The sequence below is a fragment of the Enoplosus armatus genome, chromosome 16 (genome assembly GCF_043641665.1).
Source record: "Enoplosus armatus isolate fEnoArm2 chromosome 16, fEnoArm2.hap1, whole genome shotgun sequence".
NCBI classification, from domain to species: Eukaryota; Metazoa; Chordata; class Actinopteri; order Centrarchiformes; family Enoplosidae; genus Enoplosus; species Enoplosus armatus.
Window position 1 is genome coordinate 19,277,736 of NC_092195.1, and position 20,273 is coordinate 19,298,008.

Consider the following 20,273-nt stretch of genomic DNA (forward strand, 5'->3'; position numbering starts at 1 on the left):
GGCCACAAGATGTCGCTGTTTCTCCGTGTAGCAACAATAACAGGACTTGTGCGGACAACGGTGCAGAAATAGATAAAAAAAAAATAAACTCGTAGTAAAAATAAAGTGAGGTGGATAATCTTTTTAATGTAAAAAATAAAAAAATATATATATAAATGTCAAAGACACGAATTAACTTGTAATTCGTCCTCTCGGATCAATTTGTCGTCGGCACAAGTTAACAAAACAGTGCAGAAACACACTTTTATCCGGTAAAACATGTTTATCTAATGGACGTGAAAGATAACTGTGTGTTTAACAGCCAAAACCCGAGCTACACCCTCGTGTTTCAGTCCAAAAACTGCATTAAAACGTACGACGTAAGCATCTTCGCAGTAAAACAAGTACAACCTAGCATGCTAGCGGCTAACACTGTTGGTGCACCTGCTTAATTGACCGGAGTAACCACAACAACTGTAACTTTAGTTCCTACTGTTGCTATAACTTAAGACTAAAGAAGATGAATGACTAAATAATGCACACAAATGGTCAGAATATCTACCTATAGAGAGATTTGAAACTGACTTTTAAGCTGAGCAAAAGCTGTATGTTTTAATAAAAAAGAAGCATGATTCACAAAGGAAACGTTATATTTTACATTTACATTAATCACTAAATATTTAAATTGACACACCTATATTGTGGGCTGTCTGTCTGTTGTCTTTTCCCAAGGGGACACACAAAACTGCCTATAAACCACCTGTTTGATTGAGATACAGAGACGTTTTGTGGCCATTTGCATGCAAAGAGAACTACTGATGACGGGTTTGGAAGAAAAACAAGAGTCAAGCAGCTCTTTTTAAAAAGATTATATATTACAGAAACAAGAATTTAAAAAATTACTTACACACATTAGAAAATAATACTTTTTCCTCTTTTCAGCACCATATTTTTTTTGTTGAAACGTTTGTCTTCAACACAATAAAAACAAACAAATATTTGAGGTCATTCTCTCTGGAGAATCTCATGGTCAGATTTTTGAATTTTTAGGTTTTGGCCATCCCACCCCGTTTCCCTGCTATATTAAAAAAAGACAAACAAATAAAAAACAAACAAATAAAACCAGAACCCTAGTATGATATCACCCCCATAGACACTCATGGTGGCTGACAGAGTTATCCCATCCCTCTCACAACCTTCCTCCTTCCCGCTGTGGTCTCAGATAGAAATTTAAAAGATCAGAGGATTGTGTGTCAATATTTGAAGCAATGACTCAGTAAACTGAACTTCTCTGATGTATTTCAAAGCCTAGTGAAGCAATAACCTGAGCCTGAAACCAATATACGCCAAGTCAAACAGTAGCAACGACAAGGAAATGTGACAGAACTGGAGAGTCACCATTTAATCATTACAGTGGAAGCAAAATTTAACAGCACAGTACAGTTGATGAAAACACTAAAAAGGGATATTACAATAAAATATGGCCACAGATTCTTTGGTTCTACAGAAGGAGTTTGGACAGGGCGTGAACAGAAGCACCATAACTCAGGCTGGCAGTGAGTTTAACATGCAAGTCACTCGCTTCACTTGACCTTCAAGTGTCAGCTACAGGAAATAAATACAAATGAAATATACCACATTTGAATGGAATATTTGGTGGTTCTTGTTTTTTTTTTTTTTTATCTCAAAGCACCCTGTTTGTTTTAAATAAATACAATAGAATATCACTATTTCTGTACAAATGGAATGTAATGCACATTTTTCCCAGTAAAAAGCTTTATGAAATTGTAAAAGAGACTAAAGAAAATGAAGGACTCGAAGACTAAAACTTTTATGCTTTGGTATAATTAGCACCTTGCCACACAGTTTCTTTCAGTAAAGCATGCATTTTATTCACTGCTGTAGGAAAAATAGGAGGGAACTTTGAATCTCATACACATATTTAAACCCTGATGTTGTTCTGTGCTTGGATGCGAAATCAGAAAATGTGTTCTGGATGGAAAACATTAATCAAAGTACCCAGAAAGTGACTCAGTAAATACTGGACTGGTGTGTGGTAGCGACCCTGGTAGCCTGATCCACGATTTAAAGAAGAATCAGCCGTGTTAAAAGGCACATGCAAGTACAATAGCATTCAGTTTAGCACAGTTTACAAAAATAATGGCTTTTAAATTCACTGATCGACACATCTTCTATCCTGCCTCACTGCGTGCAGCAGGTTTTGCCCGACGTTAACAAATGAACAAGAGAGCTTCCGCTGCTCTCAGGGCTCAAAGATTGTCCAGTTTAAAAAAGAATAAATCCTGCGTCACATTAACCTCGCTGCCATAACACCAGAAAGACTTTTCAATCATCAGTTTGAGCTGTGAGTCGCATTTTTAGACTGTTTTAATAAAACTGCGAGGTGGTCATGAGGAGAAGATTACAAAGAGTAGAAAATTCACATGGTGGCAGCTCAAACAAGACAAAAAAAACAGATCAGTCTCACAAGCACGACACAGCTGGTATCATTTGGTCAGATCCCTCTTTTTATTCTGGGTGGAAACTGGTGGCTTTATTTCTTTGGTTCCTTTTCATGTAATAAAAAAAGAGCTGAGAGTTACTCTTCAATGTGAGCAACATGGTTGACAAGTTACTGGACTTTCATTCATTTCTTACAGAACTAGACGACCAGATGAGTTAGCCCTCACAGAGATGGCCCCCGAGGTTTATGTCAGCCACAGCCGAACATTTTCCGGCCAGAGTTTGGTGTCTCCTGACTTGATTTGATTTGAGTTCTGGCTGGCAAGTGCAAAACGGATAAAAAAGTTGATTCAAAACTTTCAATTCTCAACAACTTTTCATCTGGATGACTAAAGGATTAAACGCCAAAGCCGTGAACCAAAACAGGCGATCGAACAGTTCAAAACATCATTGATGCAGACGGCTACACAGGAGCCTCTTGCACCTCTTTTCATAAGAGAGTGACCGCCAACCATGTTGCTCGCAGTGTGAACGTGAGATTAAAGAAGTGGAAATAATGTCCGAGTGTGACCCTTTTTTTTTTTTTGGAAGGAGGAGGGGGGAGGTAGAGCAGGTGAGATGAGTGGAAAAAAAGAGAGACAGCGGGGAGGAGAGAAGAGTGAGAGGGGGATCGGAGACGGGGGGCTTCAGGCCTCAGGTCGCTGGCTTGCCCTCTTTCTCAGGCCGGCCCCTTTCGCTGCTGGTAAAGAAAACACTGTTTTATTCCGAAGAACTCTCTCCTGGTTTTTCCTTCCTTTCTCGCGGTCGTGCGCCCAAACGATGGTCTCCTCTCCGCGAGTTTTTAAAAAAAATTCTCTTCTCCTTACTTTTTTTTTTTTTGACGTCCATGAATTGTTGGGAGGATGTTGCGTTCCCCAGGCACGTACTTGAGTGTGAGTACGTGTTTGTCTCACAACAGCATCTGTGTGTGTAGGTGTAAGTGTGTCTGTGGGTTTGTGTGTGTGTGTGTGTGTGTTTCATATCATTTACAAGTTAATTTACAAATTACTGGGCATGTATGTTTATTATATATAAGTGTGTCTCTAAGTGCATGTGTGTGTGTGCGTGAGTATTTGCATGTGTTGTTCTTTGCATGATGTGTGAGTGCGTGTGTGTGTTTTTAGCCTTGGAAACAGACAGGTCCCACTTCAAAGCCAAACTGCTGGTTGCTCTCCCCAAAGTCTGACACCTTGATATCCAGCAGAGGAAGATGCTCCACCTGCGGCGTGTTGATCTCCAGGACTGTCCTGTCAAAGCCCTTACGATACTGCAGAGAGAGACAGGGCGAGAGACACGTGTCAGAAATTGGAATCAAGATATTTCCACGTGGCATGGTTGTGAACAAAGACACGTTTGTCAGTGTGAAAATGAGCTCGTATAATTTTAATTACGTTCATATTTTTTTAACTCTGCTTCATAACTCGGGGAGAAAGAGAGAATTCACAACTGATGCACTTTAGATGAGGTTGCCTGGTGCTTGAAGATCACAACGGATAATCATTTATCATCCCCATTCGTGAAAACACATCTTACTGTTACTATTTCAAAAGATCACTATAGGCAGTTCTCAAGAATCTTAAGCTAAATGCTTCATGACATCCTGTAAATGTCAACGACAACACTCGTAAAAGTGTAGTTTTGGCTTTTTAAGAGCATTCAAGGGTCAAGAATATCATCAATCGATCATGTCAATCAGCGTAAATGAAAAATAAAATAAAAACACAGTTGCAGTGGTGTGGTTTCTCCTGTGCTGTGCATTTTGTCTTATTTATTACTTAATATATAATATGTGATAATGTGTTAATCAGCAAACATCAATAACATGAATGGTTGTAGAGGAGGGAGGGGAACCCTCTGAAGTTCATGACCTTAAAGGTCCCCTGAAACAGGATCATGATGTAATGTGATGTATTTCCTGTTGGAACAGGATGTTGAGGTGGGACACAACACATGAGGGATCGAGCTACAGTGAAAACCAATAAATATTCCTTAGAGGGAGAGAGGCAGGCTGTTCAAAAATGTGCTGGCTTCATGGGTTACACGTTGGATGGGTTATGGCTACAAGTGCATGTAAAGCACTTTATAACTTTGTTTTGAAAAGTGCTGTGTAAATTAATTAAGTTTCAGTATCAAAGATACAGTGTTTTCCAGGAGGTGACAGAAGTAACACGGGTCTGTGTGTAAACTCACAGAGCAGCCATCGACCAAGGCTTTGATGTAAGGGTTGGTCTCGTAGCTCAGCCTCTCCTCGTTGGCACCCTGGAGGTGCAGCGCCCGGTCGTAGCTGTTCTTGGCGCTTTGGTCGGCCCAGGCCACTGAGCGGTGGCAGTGGTAGGTGAGGTTCTGACGGGCCTGGACGCTCAGGAGACGCAGGAAGCCCAGCTGGACCACGCCCACAGGATCGCCGTTAGAGTCCACGTAGGAGAACTGAGAGGAGGAGGAGGAGGAGGAGGTAATAGAATGGGATTTGGAGGAAGGGAAAGGTGGACGGGCAAAAGGAGCGAGGAAGAGAAAATAGATGGTGAGAACAACAACATAGAGGGTAACTAAGTAAAGTTCAGAACTAAACTATTAACTAACTACAAACAAAAGTTTCATGTCTTCATGTCACAGAGGGTTACTAACCTTACTACCAGTGGCGAACTGACTGTACCAGGATCCTGGAGTCTCGCTGTCCCAGGAGCTCATCTTCACCTGCCACCAGAATTGTCCACATCACAGATTATAGTCAGACACGTTTAGTTTGATATGTTAATTGTTGCACAAATAAATAAATACAGCTTGTGTGGGAAAATAAGACCATTTTACACCAACCTGGACCAGGTTTTTCTGAACCATTATAGCGCTGAGATCTTCTTAGTTTTATTACAAATGTGAGAAAACAATCTCTTTCTTAGTGTCTTAGTGTGCAGACGCAATTGGGAAATTAGTTTCTACCCGAATGGATCATTCCTGTTACATGTTTAGTTTAAAGGATTTAATCTTAACTTGAACTCAGACACTTTTATTTTATAACACAGGATTTTGAGGAGATTTTACAGCGTCGCTGATTTGGTGGACTGACCGTGTCGATGGTCTTGCTGGGGTACAGGCACGTCTCTGCTCCGTTAGTGAAATTACAGAAGACCTTGAAGGAGTCTCTGGAGCAGCCCTGGTTGGGGTCAATCCAGTACTCTCCTGCAGAGGGCGATAGAGAAACAAAGCAAAGTGGAAAAAACATAAAAAGTTACGTTTATTAAAACAAATCTTAAGTTCTTTATGTCATTTTAATGCAGTAATATGTTCTTAGTTGTTATATTAGCATGGTGGAGGGATCATCACCATAAATATTTGGGTTCATTTCCTTACCGTCTTTGAGGTCTGGCTGGCTGAGGTGCAGGTCTTGGCAGGTGCGGGCAGGGCTGTCCTGGGTGCCCAGAGGGAAACGCATGGTCTCGATCTCCTGTCGAAGGGAGTTGAGAGAGCCGAAGATCTCCTCCATGCCTTCACTGCCCATCAGGAACTCAGTGCCGGTGGCATCAGATACAGGCATGTTGGGGTCGGTCTCGGAGAGCAGCTGGCTGGCGTCGATGGACCGCTTGGACTTGGGACTCCTCTGGATGGGCAGGGGCTGAATGACCTCGCCTGGAGGGCCCTGAGAAGCAAGTTTACATTTGAATCAATTAACTGACCATCAACAGCGAGGAGCGCTGAGCGAGCAGAGAGGAATTTAAATTATACATTTCTTTCTTTCACAAAGAAAGGTGATGTACTTACAGGAGGTCCGGCAGGTCCCTGTACACCCTTTTCTCCCTTTGGACCAGCTCCTCCCTAAACACACAGCAGGGAGAGGAAAGATCCAAGAAGCATTACTACATCAGATCCAAGTCAATGCATTTCCTGCATTTTTTTTGTAATACAAACACTGTTAAAGTATACTCACAGAAGAACCCTTAGCTCCTTTGATACCTTGAGGACCCTGTAAAAGATATGAGGCGTTAGTTTCATGATGGCGACCATCCTTCAGCGTTTTACTGCTGTCACTGATTACTTTGGTAATTAATAACATCTGAGGAAGTGAGCCAAAAGATGTTCATGGGATAAAGCAGTACAGGCACTCACAGGCAGACCAGGAGGACCAGCAGGGCCGATGGGTCCTGTGCCTCCAGACATTCCCTGTAAAACACGAAACATGTCTAACATGAGTTTTCATACATTATTATCAAAATTAATGTGAATAACGGAGGTTGAGCTGGCCCCCTCTAACACATGTGAAAGATATCAGACTTACAGACTCTCCCTTTGATCCAGAGGATCCCTGAGGCCCAGGCAGACCTCTGTCTCCCTTCTCTCCCTGCTCTCCTGGGGGTCCGATGAGACCGATAAGACCTGGGTGTCCCTTCTCTCCCTTGGCACCGGGGTCTCCACGCAGACCAGGCAGACCAGGAGGTCCCTGCAGGAGGAGAACAACAGGAGATGAGGAGAGAGAGGATGGCAGAGAGGGAAGACAGGAAGAGGACAGGACTGAAACAGAAGAAAAGACTACTGTTTGATCAAAACTAACTTTACAACTCATTTACTGAATGTACTGTGTGTGTCAGAGAGCAGAGTAGATTTATACAGGAAAATAAAACGCCATTGTTATCTTACAATAGGTCCAGGTGGTCCTTTCTGTCCAGAAAGTCCTGGAGATCCTTGTTCACCCTGGAACACAGTTAGAAACACATTTACGGTGGCTGTCCAACACCCCACGCAACAAATAATGTATTCACATCACTCATGGAACATTGATTTGTCTCGTGGTCGCATTAACAAATACAAAAATAAATCTAAATCTTTACTGACCACTGATCCCGGAAGTCCTCTGAGACCTTCTGTTCCTGGTTTTCCTGGTGAACCCTGGGGGCCGACGGGGCCGGTTTTTCCTGGGGGACCGACAGCACCTGGGTCTCCCTGTAAATGATGATGAGGAAGTTATTCCATGCATTATGTAACAGTAAGTTATGTATCACAATCGCCCAACTAAAGAAAATGAGAAGAGAAAACTTCGGTTGCACAAGTTGAAAAATGTACTAAAATAAATCAAAATAATATTTAATAAATGTAAATGTAATAAAATATGAATCTCATGGACTCACCTTAGTTCCCTTCTCTCCCTGACGTCCCTCTGGTCCTCTTGTTCCAGCAGGACCCTGTCAAATAAAACATATATATACAACATTAGCATTAACAAACAAAGTATATAATACATTCTGCAATTTCAAGTTCCACAATTTCATTAAAACTACAGCAAGAAAGATAGTCACTAGATTATGTCATTGAACTGTGCATCACATATAGGCCACTCTTGGATGCATGATGGAGGAATGCATTCATGACTGCCACTGTGCTGTTCTTATGCAAACACCCCTTGGTAGAACCCGGTGCATCAAATGATAATGGTGACCTTACCCTCTTCCCTAGGGGGCCGGGAGGTCCGTTCTCACCAGGAGGTCCAGGGGATCCCTGCAGTAGGAGGCAGAGAGAGCAGATTGAGGACACAGAGACTTTTTTTATTGTTCTTTCACATATCTGCATTGTTGCATCTTTTGACTTACAGACTCTCCTGATTCACCATCTTCTCCTCTCTCTCCCTTAGCGCCATCTTGACCCTGAAGTAAAGCAGATCAGGGTTAGTGGTTTTTCTTCTGTGTGCGGAACAAGCTGAACTGAACTGTTGGCAGCCGTGCAGCCACATACAACCCAGCTTTGACATCTGACAGAATATGTTATCGATATGGAGTTTAAATGAGATGCTGACGTTTATTCCTCAAAAAAAGATACTCACTCTGGGTCCAACCTCACCAGGGGGACCAGGATCACCAGGGAAACCAACAGGACCCTGAAGTCAGAGACAAAAACAAAACTCTAAGAGGCAGAAATCAAAATGTCGTCTGAATTTATGGGAATAAAATTAGGAGAAAGAAGAAAAGACCACTTCTGCAGTGGAGTCTAAAGTCATTGATGTGTGAGGCAATGTCATCGTGTGTGTGTTTCTGTTGTGTGCATGTGCAGTGTGGGTGTCATACAGGGTTTCCTTTGGGTCCGTCGTCTCCAGGTCGTCCTCGGCCTCCAGGAGGTCCAGCAGTTCCAGGTTGTCCGGCCTCTCCCTTCTCTCCGCGCTCTCCACGAGGACCCTGCCAACAGGAGCACAGAAGTCTTTGTTAACTCATGGATGCTATTAACAGGTCAGCAAGGTGACAGTATCCTGATATCTCCAGCCACAAGGTGTTAGGGTCAGACCCTCAGCCACTCACCTTCTTTCCTGGCTCCCCTCCGATTCCAGGTGGTCCGCCCTCACCGGGCTCTCCCTGAGGAGCAAACAGTATTTCTTTTAGTTCAAGTTGAAATTAATTCAGTTTTTATTTCTTTGGACACCCTCAAACTCATGCAGAAATATTGCTTCAGTGTTGGCAAAAAGATCTTTATCGCTGCACCTTCTCTCCAATAGGTCCAGGATTACCCAAACCACCAGGAGGACCTTGAGGACCCTGAAAAACACACACAAAAAGATTGAGTTCACATCAAAATGTTTTAGTTACAGCTGCTTTACTCGTTTACTTACCTACCAAACAATAACTCACAATTTTACCATATGAAAAGTAGCACAATAGAATAATTTTGCATAATCTTTTTAATAAACAAACCATGGCAGTGTGATGGCACGAGTGCTGTTTTTAAAACAAAATTCAAGACTATCGCTGTTTTCAGAACTCATTTAGTGTCATTTAACACGCTACCTCTGACAGTTAATGTTGCAAGAGCTGTAAACACTCACGTCAGCGCCGTTGGGTCCAGCAGGGCCACGGGGTCCTGGGGGGCCTGGAGGACCCTGGAAACATAAAGAGGCTCACGCTTTTTATCATCATTTACGATTTTATTGCGATAATATAAATAACTGAAGCAGTCATTACAACTGACATTATGTATTTCTGAAACTCACCAGAGGTCCAACATCTCCCGTCTCTCCCTTCTCACCTGGTGGTCCTGGTAATCCCTGCAGGAGTGAGAGTTAAACAAAGATTTAATTCAGCTTAGCAACTTAGCAAAAGAGTGTAGCTCAGCTAAATATTTATATAAAAATGTCTCAAATAAAGATTCAATAAAGACTTGAGTGAATCTGACTCTGAAGTGAGTGGCTTTTGTTTTACCTGCAGTCCGATGGGTCCTGGGGCTCCTGGGAATCCTCTGGATCCTTCGTCACCTTTAGCTCCAAAAGGCCCCTGCTGGCCCCTTGGTCCAAGCTCTCCATCGGCACCCTGCACCATAGAAGAAGAAAAACAGAAATAAAGACATAAGAGATAAGAATAAGTTGAAAACACTGTCTTCATCAACACTGAATGTTCAGCTTCTCATCATTACAGTAATGATCGGCGTGTTCGTGTAATTAAATTTCCATTTTGCAAAGCATATTTTATCATATTGATAGCTCTCGTATGATACAACACTTTGTAGCTTTGTTGGGAAAATGATCTGTCTCTTATGTATTTTATAACCTGGTTTGTTTGGAATAAATAGAAGAACTGAACTGTGCTGCGTGAGCAGTGACACCCAGCTAAACAAGAAAAGAGTGCCACCTAATGCATCAAACTGCAAGTTCACACAACCAGGTACAAGTTTGTACTTACAGCAGGACCAGGCTGACCGACAGGACCCATTGGCCCGGGTGGACCAGGAGGACCCTACCAACAAGCAAAAAAAACAAGAATACCAACAATTAACAAAACAACAAAACAGCAGTGATACGATAAACAGAAACAGCATCGTTAGATTCACACAAATGACATTCTGATCATTTCCAAGCAGAAATCCATCTTGATGCAAGCCAGCATCACTCACATGCTCTCCTTTTCCTCCCTTGGCGCCCTTCTGACCATGCTCTCCGACCTCTCCCTGCATTGACAAACAAACATCACGTTACAGCGAAGACAAGTTAGAAACAAAGCTCTGAAATGAATAATCATCTCCTCAGAAAACAGCAGCGTGGATGCTCAACTCAGTTACCACATTTCGCCATATTAGACGTTATGACACATTATTATGGATGATTGTTAAGATGGTGGACGTGTTGGTGTGAAGACTGTTACTTAGAATTACTGGCCTTGTCTCCGTCCTCTCCGGGTACTCCAGGTGATCCGGCAGGGCCAGGCAGACCCACGGGACCCTGCACTCCATCACGACCTGCTGGGCCAATGGGGCCTTTCTCACCCTTAACAGGAGAAAGAGAACAAAGACAATCAATAGTTGTCTTTGGATCTTATTCCAAGTGCACCACTACACACTGGATGAAATTCTCCAGAATACTCACAGGAACTCCCTTCTCTCCAGCGGGTCCAGGGGGCCCCTGGGGTCCTGGTCTGCCAGGAGGTCCAACAGGTCCAGCAGTACCAGCTTGTCCCCTCTCGCCAGGAGACCCCTAAAAAGGTACAATATCATAGAGACAGTACAGATTACAGCAGGTATTCATTAAGTGAATACTTAATTCTTAGGCTAATGGACTGAGACTATTATTACCAAATAAAAGAATTTCATAATTATCATCAATCATATCCCATCGTGAAATAATCAAATATTTGAAATATTAAAACCCACAAAATGAATTATAGCCAGAAACAAATACAATGATATACTGACCTAACTCCAAGTAACTGAGTATTACTAATTATTATTTTCTTTCCATAAGTTGGACTTAGGGTGTTATGAAAATAAACTTTTCATATGGTTTGAAACGTACAGCTGATCCAGGAGGTCCGGCAGGTCCTTCACTTCCCTTCAGTCCTCCACCTCCCTGGAAGAAAAGACAAGAAGGGATTAATCAGTAATCTTTCTCTTTTAGGCACTTTTATCCAAAGATCAATTCAGTGCTATCAAAGTGGTGATCAGTATAAGCTTTAAAAAATTAAATGGTGCCTGGCGATCTACACAGTATTTCTCTTGGTCATACTCACAGGGGTTCCAGGCAGTCCTCTCTCTCCAGGGAACCCTCTCAGTCCTGGGGGCCCGTCTTTACCGGGGCCTCCGGGTGGTCCAGGGTCTCCCTTGGTGCCCTCCTTCCCTGAGGGACCAGAAAGTCCCTGCTCTCCAGGTGGACCTGGGGGTCCGGGGTGGCCGCGCTCGCCCAATGGGCCGGTCTCTCCTGATGGACCCTGCAGGGGGTGGGGGGTGGGGTGGAGAGGGCAGCGAGAGGAAGAAGATGTAAGATGTTGGGAGAGAGAGGAAATAAAGTGCAAAGAAGGTGAGAATGAAAAGAGCGAAAAGGATAAAACAAATGTCGGACAAGTTGTGTTGTTATGAAAACTGATGCACCATGATCGGGAAAACTCACCTGAGGTCCAACGACTCCAGGAGGCCCAGGTGGACCCATTTTACCTTGGAAACCCTGGAGGAGGGAAACTCAGTTAACGAAGAATCTACAAAATATTGAACCTTGTTCCTGCTGTTCAGATGCATCATAATATGTGTGTGTACACAAATTAACCAGAAAATCTGTTATTAACTAACTGCTGGTACATTTATTATTTTACGATGTTTTGGTCTGTTCAACCTTCATCGGTTATATTTTTTTCTTTAAGAGTAGTAAAAAATACAACTTACAACTTCTCCTCTCTGTCCAGGGTGTCCAGGCAGCCCGTCCTTTCCTGGTGGTCCCTGTAAGGAAACATCAATCAACCATCATATGTTAATTAAATCTCCACCTTAAGAGGGCTTTCCCTACAAGGAACATCAAACCCAAGACCATGTTGGAACAATGTACAACAATTATCTTATGAACAGCCAAGTGATACCACCTTGAATATATACAGTATCAGTCTATGAGAAACTGGCATCAAAACATTTACTTACTGGAGGTCCCTTTGGTCCGGGGAAACCATTGGCTCCCTGAGGCCCGGGCAATCCCTGGTGAGACAGCAACAAATGACATAATAAGAACATTTAAGAATACCCATTCAGTTACAAAAATCTTACAGGATGAGACACAGACTTGAGTGTAAGCTTTTTAAAAATGAAGCGCTCACCCTCTCTCCAAGAGGACCAGGAGGGCCATCGCTTCCCGAAGTTCCCTAACAGGCAATAATAAAAAAACAGCAACACAGTGAATAAAAAATTAAGTCTTGGATCACAAGCTATTGTTCTTGAATATGTTTAGCTTCTTTAAACAGATGGCACCCAGTGTTTCAGGCAAGAGGGCAAAGAAAAGGGATAAGAAATATCACAAGACTGTGCCGTGCACTCGTGTGGACACAGTTTGTCGGTACAATCTGGATAGATTCTCTGCGTGGACAAACCTTTGCTCCTGGTTTCCCAGTCGCCCCCCTCGGTCCTCTCTGCCCTCTGGGACCCTGATGGACACAAACAGTGAGAATAATTAGTGAAAAGCCTTCATCGGTCCAAAACAATGCTACTGTGGTTACCTTGATGTTCGATTAGTTTTAAATTGATCAAAGTAGTGCTTAATGAATATCATATCACTCCCTGAAAACCCTCCATCAGCTGTTTAACTTGCACATCTTGCTGCAGGGATGTACAGGTGCACTAGGGTCCCCTGTGACATCACTGTTGGGTGTGGTTACAGGTGCAACAAAGCACATTTCTGACCACAACCAACCAGAGCTGTAAGAGGTGAAACAGGCTTGAAACTTTCAACCAGAGGGCAGTGGACCTCTGCTTTTTTAGCCTGGAGCTCAGTAAAAGTTTTTATCCATCTGTGCTCAACAGCTTGAGGGGAAGAAAGGTCAAAGAGCATCATTCTCTGGCAGAACAGCTTTTACGAACTGTCAGAAAGAATGAATGAATAAATGTGAAATGGTACCGTTGGTCCTCTTTGTCCTCTTGGTCCTGATTTGCCACTAAGACCCTGAAAAAGCAAACAAACAAACAATTACAGACTCAGCCAGACAGAAGAGAACTGTACATTACTGATTATACAACTTAATCTACTGGATCCATCAGTCTAGCTTATCTGTGGAGAGATTATTAATCAGATCTTTGATCACTGATCATCTATAGGCTGAAGGAGCTGAACAGTCTGACTTGAGAAGCAAAATCTTCCACAGAGCCATCGCCTTACCCTCGTTCCCTTCTCGCCGTTTGAGCCAGGGAATCCTGGGAATCCAAGAGATCCCTAAAAAACAAATCAACATCTCAACATCGGCAGTGTTTCTCCCCATACAGAGGCCTGGTGATCACTAGTGTGAAAAAATAAGTCTTCCTGAATGAATAATATAAGATGAATGAGTCAGTGAGGATGACAGATCCTGTATGTGTTTTGTTTCTCTTACCTTAGGTCCTTGTCTTCCAGGATATCCAGGAAGTCCAGGTACACCAAGTTTACCCTGAAATCACATGTTGACATCATTAATCATTATCCTTTAACTTCATTGGGTCACAACATCTGCAGTTGTGTTTAAATATTACCAACCAGTTACACAACAAATCGTATTACAAGCCTGCCAATGATGATTTGTTCAAATTCAGACATATATACCATAATATGAAGGGTAAATGAGAATTTGCTGATATTGTGCTCAGGTGTGCTACAGTCATATTAACATGCAATACAATGTATGGCAAAATGTCTTACAGAAACTCAAATATTCAGTTGCAACAACTAAAAATACAACACAAAAGGAAAACACTTTTGTGAAAATTAAATGGCCATTTTTCAATTATAAAATACTGTAAATTCCATGTTTAAATGTCAGGTTTCACTCAAGTGCACGTACATGTACAACCACAAGAGGGCAGCACAATGATATTTCCTGCCTAATGTATTGTCAAAGAAGAAGAAAATGGTAACGATCTTGGTAAATTTGTGGGAAATATCGGCAGTGAAATCCAGTTTCAGGCGACTTTCACTTTGATGAATAATACATATATATATCAGTGACCTATCTGGTGTTACTAAGAGCCAATCATGTAATCAGGCTGTACCTTCTCTCCAACAAGTCCAATTGGTCCGAGCTCACCAGGGGGTCCGACGCGACCCTTTGGCCCCTCTGGACCATCCTCTCCTCTGGGCCCTGATACTCCAAGCTCACCCTGCGAGCAGGAGACAAAGCAAAACCATCAGTGATTCATTAACCCATTAATCATTCTATTAATGAACTGATCAGCCAACCAGTTACTCCACCAATCTATCTTACCCTCTCTCCCTTGACACCAAAATCTCCCTTAATTCCAGGGAAACCATCTTCTCCCTAGAAACACAAGCAGACAAAAAACATACAGTACAAACTCAGAAAAAGACTATTTCAACCTCGTTTTTGATTCAAACTCAAAATCCTTTCCGACAAAGACATGAACATTTTCTAACATATTTGCGTGCTTTCACTATTGTGATTTAATGAGTGAGTGATGTTTATTTGAAAGTATTAAACTGTAATGAATCACTTACCTTCTCTCCCTTGTGGCCCTTCAGTCCACGGATTCCTTGACCTCCCTGCAATTAAAGCATCCCATAATCAGTACACTGATATGCTTGTGTTGGTTCAGTTTATTTGCACATGCAATGCAAAATCCCCCCGAAAGGGAAAGCAGCTTAGACTGTGCAAACTGACCTCACAATAACAAAACCTGCTAGTTGATTTCTACAGACCTTGATGCCACGAGGGCCAGGATAGCCGATAGCTCCCTGCGGACCGTTGGGACCCTGGAGAAGGTCAAAGAAAGAAGGACGAGTTTACAACACAATAAATATCTTAAGGTAAATATGTTGGGTGTCATTTCGACATGCACAACTACAACCACAAAGTTACTTAAAGTCACTTTCAATCAAACTCTTTCAGATGTAATATGTTTCTTCTGCTATGAGTCATATTTAATTGGTGAATTGAGTTTGTTAGATGGAACATATGTGGTACGATGGGGTCATGATTGACACCCACCTGGTTTCCTTTGGTGCCGGGAGGCCCCTCCTTTCCTGGGTGACCCTGAGAAGGGAAGACAGAGAGTTCAAGCCACAGGAAGGACATCCAGTGTTGGCAGATTCAACTTAATTCAGTTTTTATGATATATACAAGGAGACAAACGTACAGGAGGGCCGTCAGCTCCAGGCATTCCTGGCAGACCTGGTTTTCCTGTGGGACCCTGATGGAGAAGACAAAGTGGTCATGAGTGAGAGCCCAGAGCGTGGCAGTTTTGCACTTGAAACTTTTTGGTAACTGCCATAAAACACCAGAAGAAGAACAACAACGTGATAAAAACAAATACATGCTACAATTATGCATTAAACAACTGTTGAAATCGCTCTCTTTCTATGCTTTAGTGAGTTACTTCAGCTGCCATTATCACAGGGACTGTGCTAATTATTGAGCCTTGAGAGTTAGCTGTTTTCCCATTTCCAGTCTTTATGCTAAGCTAAGCTAATTGGAATGAAAGAATCATTATATAATACACTTATTTGTCAATTTTATGCTGAAAATCTGACAAAAAATACTTTTAAAATCCTGTCACTTTTACTTTCTGGTTGGATTGGACGTTGGATTATGAACCATGAAAGTAGGGAACAAGTTAACATCCTGTATCTTGAGGTACTTTTAATACAGAGTTACTTTATGTATTTTTGGTTTCTTACTTTCTCTCCTGGGGGTCCGAGGGCTCCCTGAGGTCCTGGCATTCCCTGCAAAAAAAACCCCAAACAAAAAACAAACACATGAGACTTATGCTCAACGTATGGGATGAATGTATACTCTCAACTGTTTCCTTTTATTTTTGTGTGCATGTGTACGCGCGCCTATGCTCTTTAGCACACAATTACTTGATGAAAGAAGTTAAAATCACAAGTATGTGATACTGGGGAGCTGTCCTCGGTCTCACCTGAGTTCCTGGGGTTCCCTGCTGACCTGGAGGTCCTGGCTCTCCTTGGGGACCCTGAAGAGACAGAGATACAAGAAGATAAAGTGATGATACATGCAAACCAAACAGCCGGGCAGAGTGAAGAACAGATAAGGACGAGAGAATCATGTAGAATCAAAAGAAAAGATTTGCATTATTGTAAGGTGTACTGATGCTAATTATCTGCTGATTCAAAAGTACAAGGTTACATGATAACATGGTAGATAACTTATAGTGACACTGACCAAGTTCCCCTTGGGACCGTGGGGCCCGTCATTTCCTCGTACACCCTGAGAAGAAGAGAGGATGAATATAAAAAAAACTGAATCCATTCTGAACAAAATCAATGTCAACAATTCAAAAACAATTCAAACAGAGTTTCACATACTAATAACTAACTCACTAAGGTGAAGCAGATCTTTTTGTCTGCAGTGGGAGCTGAAACTATCCCTGCTGGTGCCTTGCTCAATCCCACTCACAGCAAACTAAAGACCGTGGTGATGATGCCAGTGCGAGTCTTCACATTTGTGGGAATCAAACACTGCTGCTTAAAGGGGAACGCCACCGATTTTACACATAAATGTCTGTTTACAGCCGAATCTCCGACCGAACTGTTGGCGGCCGAGTCGCATTATGGGTAATCTAGGTGCCAGGTTTTGACAAGGAGGAAGAATGCGTGGAATAAAAAAGATGATATCTCTACTGCGTTCTGCTGCAGTGATTTTGATCCTTTAAAAAAATTAATTACCCATTGTGAGTTAGACAATATTATAGGACTGCAGTGCTATTTCTGTGGAGAACTTTTTAAGGGAAGAGCTCAACCACTTGAGCAAAACAACTCTAGTACATATAAATACATGAGTGTCAAATGGATACTTGGGACTTGGCTGCCTAAATCCTGGGTGATACTGGGTGTCTTGGTATTGTTTTGAGGTGACTGTGGGAACATTACACGCTCATTTTTAGATTACTGGATATCCCCTTCTTTATATCAGGTCACAGGGTGTTGTTTCAGGAGGTGCTGTGGGTGTTCAGTGGTCACACAGGCATGAAACAATGCAGCTAAAATCACAGCAGCACAATGTGGTTTGAAATTGTTTTTACTCACAGGAGGTCCAGAGATTCCAGGAGGACCTTTAGGTCCGAGCAAACCACGAGGTCCCTAGAGACACACACACGCAAGCCAAGATCAGTCGGTAATCTTTTTTTACATTTCCTAATTACAAATTGGATTCTAGAATAAATCATAATGTAGATTAATATTAATGGGAGGTCAAAGGTAAACAACAGCTACAGTAGCAACATTAGCATCAGGACAAACTGACGAATGAATATATAGTAGTATACTGATCATTATATTGTAATGAGTGTTACTGTTTGTTGATAAATAATACAAGTGTTTATAAGTGTTTAATATTTTGGTAGATGGCGCACCTATCGTCTTCAAAAATAATTTTTGTTGAAGGGAATTGTTTTTTTAATGATATCATTGATATTAATGTGAATGTATATTCCTATAAAAGATTGTAAAATATCTGATGCACATCCAAGCTATTACTTGCAAGAAATGGACGCATGTGTTGGTAATTGTTTTGTAGAAACCACTGCACCATACACCTGTGATCCTGACAGCACTCTCCATCACTGCCTCAACTATTTCAGGTATCAGTGCTGTGGTGAGAAACAACAGGTGTGACGGTAGCGGTAGTGCTACAGGTGGATATACAGAGATGTATTTCGGGAGGCTGTTTCTAACAGAGTGACATCGAGGGAGAGATTTATAATAAGCTATGTTGTCATGGAAACACTCACTGGTTCACCTGGGAGACCCCGGGGTCCGACGTCTCCGTCGTCTCCCTGGAAACACACACAGAAACAACACGCCAAGGATGGAAAGATGCCGATTATTAACAGTTATGGAGTGCCACAGTGACAGATGTTTTGTTTTTGTTGTTGATGTTTTTCAAATTCTTTTCTCATATCTCCGTACCCTCTCTCCGTCCTCTCCTTGAGGGCCTGGGGGTCCCAGTGCTCCAGAGTCACCCTGGGGAGATGACAGAGCGGAGGAAAATATTTAGCTCTTCTTACAAACAGATGTGCAAGTATTAAAGTTCTTAGACATATTCAAGAACAGTCAATATTTTTTACTGCCACCATAACTATAATAATAATAATAATAAGAAGAAGAATAATAATAATAGTGTGTGAAGTGTGTGTGGCATTTTGATTGTGATTTGCTTTTGACTCACCCGGTGTCCTTTGTCCCCGGGCAAACCAGGAAGGCCATCAAAACCACGGTCACCCTGAGAGAGACACACAGACATGTAAGGTTTTATTACTGCATGTCGAAGACCAATACCAAGTAAAAGCTGGCTTAATCATACTCCTGTGTAGCCTACCAAGTTACACATTTCTGATTTCACAAATTCACCACTAAAAAAATCTAACAAGCATCTAAAGCCTCAGGGGAGATATATGTTTAATTTTGAGGCAACATCACAGTTACATAAATACACAAGTATTTCATTTGTTAAATAGGGGGATCTGTTGCATCTACAAACAAAGAGCGAAAATCAGAAGCCAATAGAGTTGATTTAGACGACGTCCATGAAGGAGAGAGAGGTTACCTTAGTTCCAAGCTCTCCTGGCATTCCCCTGGCACCATCGGCTCCAGCACGACCCTGTTAGGAGACAAGCAGACAAAGAACATGTTTTAAAGTGCCATCATATATGACACACAGTTGTACCACATGCCAAGTACCCATGTTTTGTTGATAGAGAGAATTAAACAGGACTACAGGAGAGCGCCGGGTCTGGAAATACATGACTCCTTGTTTAAGCGCTGCAGAGGGTTGACAAAACCCTCTCTGGAGACAAAAACCTTCAAACAATAAACAACTTAATGAAAAAGCAATGGGCGGCAGGGCGGCCATTTTTTATACTCACTCTTCTTCCTGATTTGCCTGGAGGTCCCATCATACCCTGGGGTCCCCTGGAGCCCTGGAAAATTAATTAGATTACATACATAACGCTGTTCTGTAAATGGAAAGGGTGATTTGACGCACAAATAATTTAAATTTGTTTTTACCTGAGGACCGGGGTCTCCACTCTCTCCCTTCAGACCAGAACTTCCTGGATTTCCCTAAACAGACACAGTAATCATCACCATCATCATGAAAAACTATTTATCCTTTCACGTCACTTAATGATGAGAAAACAATCAGCTTGATATGAACAAGTAAGGGTCCAAATAACAGATAACATACCAGGGGTCCAGGGCGTCCAGTGAAGCCCATTGGTCCAGGAGGTCCTTTCAGAGCCATCTAGAGACAACAACATCTCAAAATCAATGATGATGGAGGCACGTCAAGACTCCACTGACATGATCCTTGAGGCAAACTAACCGCACAGTGGAAATGTGAAGTAAAAGTGATGACTGACCCTGGCCTGAGACAAGATGGCTGCTGCCTGGGCTTCCTGTGCAGACACGACAGGACCCTTATCTCCTCCACTCTGACCAAAACGGAACTGCAAAAAGAAAAGAAAAAAGCATTTAGACTATGCGAGTGACTAATGAATGGTCACAGTTGCAACTGTTGGATAAATTGAATATAATTTATCGACAAAAAACACTGCGGAACAATTACTTGAACTAATAAACAAACAAACAAATCAAAATATGATGGCAGGTTTATAGACTGGAGCTGCGATCAGTGAGGAACCTCCAATCTATTGGTCTTCATCCAAATATTTAAACATAAGCCTGCATCAAGCTGTGTACTGAACATACAGAGAACTATACCGAATATTTAACAAGGGTCAGTGTTAAATCTTAAAGGTATCCACAAAATGTTTTCCCATGTTGGAGCAAATATCATTCACTTTAATGGCCAGTCAGATGGTATCCATTTCTAATAAAGGATCAAAAGTTAAGGGTGACT

General features: G+C 42.1%; 1 protein-coding gene across 1 annotated transcript in view; it reads right to left on the reverse strand.

Moving 5' to 3' along the window:
- Window positions 1-3,601: 3,601 nt before the first annotated feature.
- col11a2 (collagen, type XI, alpha 2) overlaps window positions 3,602-20,273 on the reverse strand; it is a 42,817-nt gene continuing 26,145 nt past the window's right edge. The window contains exons 13-65 of the mRNA XM_070921201.1: window positions 19,774-19,860; window positions 19,599-19,655; window positions 19,421-19,474; window positions 19,279-19,332; window positions 18,960-19,013; window positions 18,582-18,635; window positions 18,323-18,376; window positions 18,145-18,189; window positions 17,441-17,494; window positions 16,578-16,622; window positions 16,315-16,368; window positions 16,073-16,117; window positions 15,532-15,585; window positions 15,384-15,428; window positions 15,095-15,148; window positions 14,894-14,938; window positions 14,643-14,696; window positions 14,431-14,538; window positions 13,779-13,832; window positions 13,568-13,621; window positions 13,310-13,354; window positions 12,786-12,839; window positions 12,516-12,560; window positions 12,343-12,396; window positions 12,094-12,147; window positions 11,825-11,878; window positions 11,448-11,645; window positions 11,234-11,287; window positions 10,808-10,915; window positions 10,601-10,708; window positions 10,339-10,392; window positions 10,128-10,181; window positions 9,651-9,758; window positions 9,443-9,496; window positions 9,278-9,331; window positions 8,937-8,990; window positions 8,757-8,810; window positions 8,529-8,636; window positions 8,288-8,341; window positions 8,058-8,111; window positions 7,912-7,965; window positions 7,599-7,652; window positions 7,306-7,413; window positions 7,111-7,164; window positions 6,752-6,913; window positions 6,583-6,636; window positions 6,404-6,439; window positions 6,238-6,291; window positions 5,830-6,115; window positions 5,546-5,658; window positions 5,107-5,175; window positions 4,672-4,908; window positions 3,602-3,748 (exon numbers count right to left, since the gene is read on the reverse strand). Of these exons, the coding sequence (XP_070777302.1) occupies window positions 3,602-3,748; window positions 4,672-4,908; window positions 5,107-5,175; window positions 5,546-5,658; window positions 5,830-6,115; window positions 6,238-6,291; window positions 6,404-6,439; window positions 6,583-6,636; window positions 6,752-6,913; window positions 7,111-7,164; window positions 7,306-7,413; window positions 7,599-7,652; window positions 7,912-7,965; window positions 8,058-8,111; window positions 8,288-8,341; window positions 8,529-8,636; window positions 8,757-8,810; window positions 8,937-8,990; window positions 9,278-9,331; window positions 9,443-9,496; window positions 9,651-9,758; window positions 10,128-10,181; window positions 10,339-10,392; window positions 10,601-10,708; window positions 10,808-10,915; window positions 11,234-11,287; window positions 11,448-11,645; window positions 11,825-11,878; window positions 12,094-12,147; window positions 12,343-12,396; window positions 12,516-12,560; window positions 12,786-12,839; window positions 13,310-13,354; window positions 13,568-13,621; window positions 13,779-13,832; window positions 14,431-14,538; window positions 14,643-14,696; window positions 14,894-14,938; window positions 15,095-15,148; window positions 15,384-15,428; window positions 15,532-15,585; window positions 16,073-16,117; window positions 16,315-16,368; window positions 16,578-16,622; window positions 17,441-17,494; window positions 18,145-18,189; window positions 18,323-18,376; window positions 18,582-18,635; window positions 18,960-19,013; window positions 19,279-19,332; window positions 19,421-19,474; window positions 19,599-19,655; window positions 19,774-19,860 (3,975 nt within the window). The remainder of the gene's footprint in view (window positions 3,749-4,671; window positions 4,909-5,106; window positions 5,176-5,545; window positions 5,659-5,829; window positions 6,116-6,237; window positions 6,292-6,403; window positions 6,440-6,582; window positions 6,637-6,751; window positions 6,914-7,110; window positions 7,165-7,305; window positions 7,414-7,598; window positions 7,653-7,911; window positions 7,966-8,057; window positions 8,112-8,287; window positions 8,342-8,528; window positions 8,637-8,756; window positions 8,811-8,936; window positions 8,991-9,277; window positions 9,332-9,442; window positions 9,497-9,650; window positions 9,759-10,127; window positions 10,182-10,338; window positions 10,393-10,600; window positions 10,709-10,807; window positions 10,916-11,233; window positions 11,288-11,447; window positions 11,646-11,824; window positions 11,879-12,093; window positions 12,148-12,342; window positions 12,397-12,515; window positions 12,561-12,785; window positions 12,840-13,309; window positions 13,355-13,567; window positions 13,622-13,778; window positions 13,833-14,430; window positions 14,539-14,642; window positions 14,697-14,893; window positions 14,939-15,094; window positions 15,149-15,383; window positions 15,429-15,531; window positions 15,586-16,072; window positions 16,118-16,314; window positions 16,369-16,577; window positions 16,623-17,440; window positions 17,495-18,144; window positions 18,190-18,322; window positions 18,377-18,581; window positions 18,636-18,959; window positions 19,014-19,278; window positions 19,333-19,420; window positions 19,475-19,598; window positions 19,656-19,773; window positions 19,861-20,273) is intronic.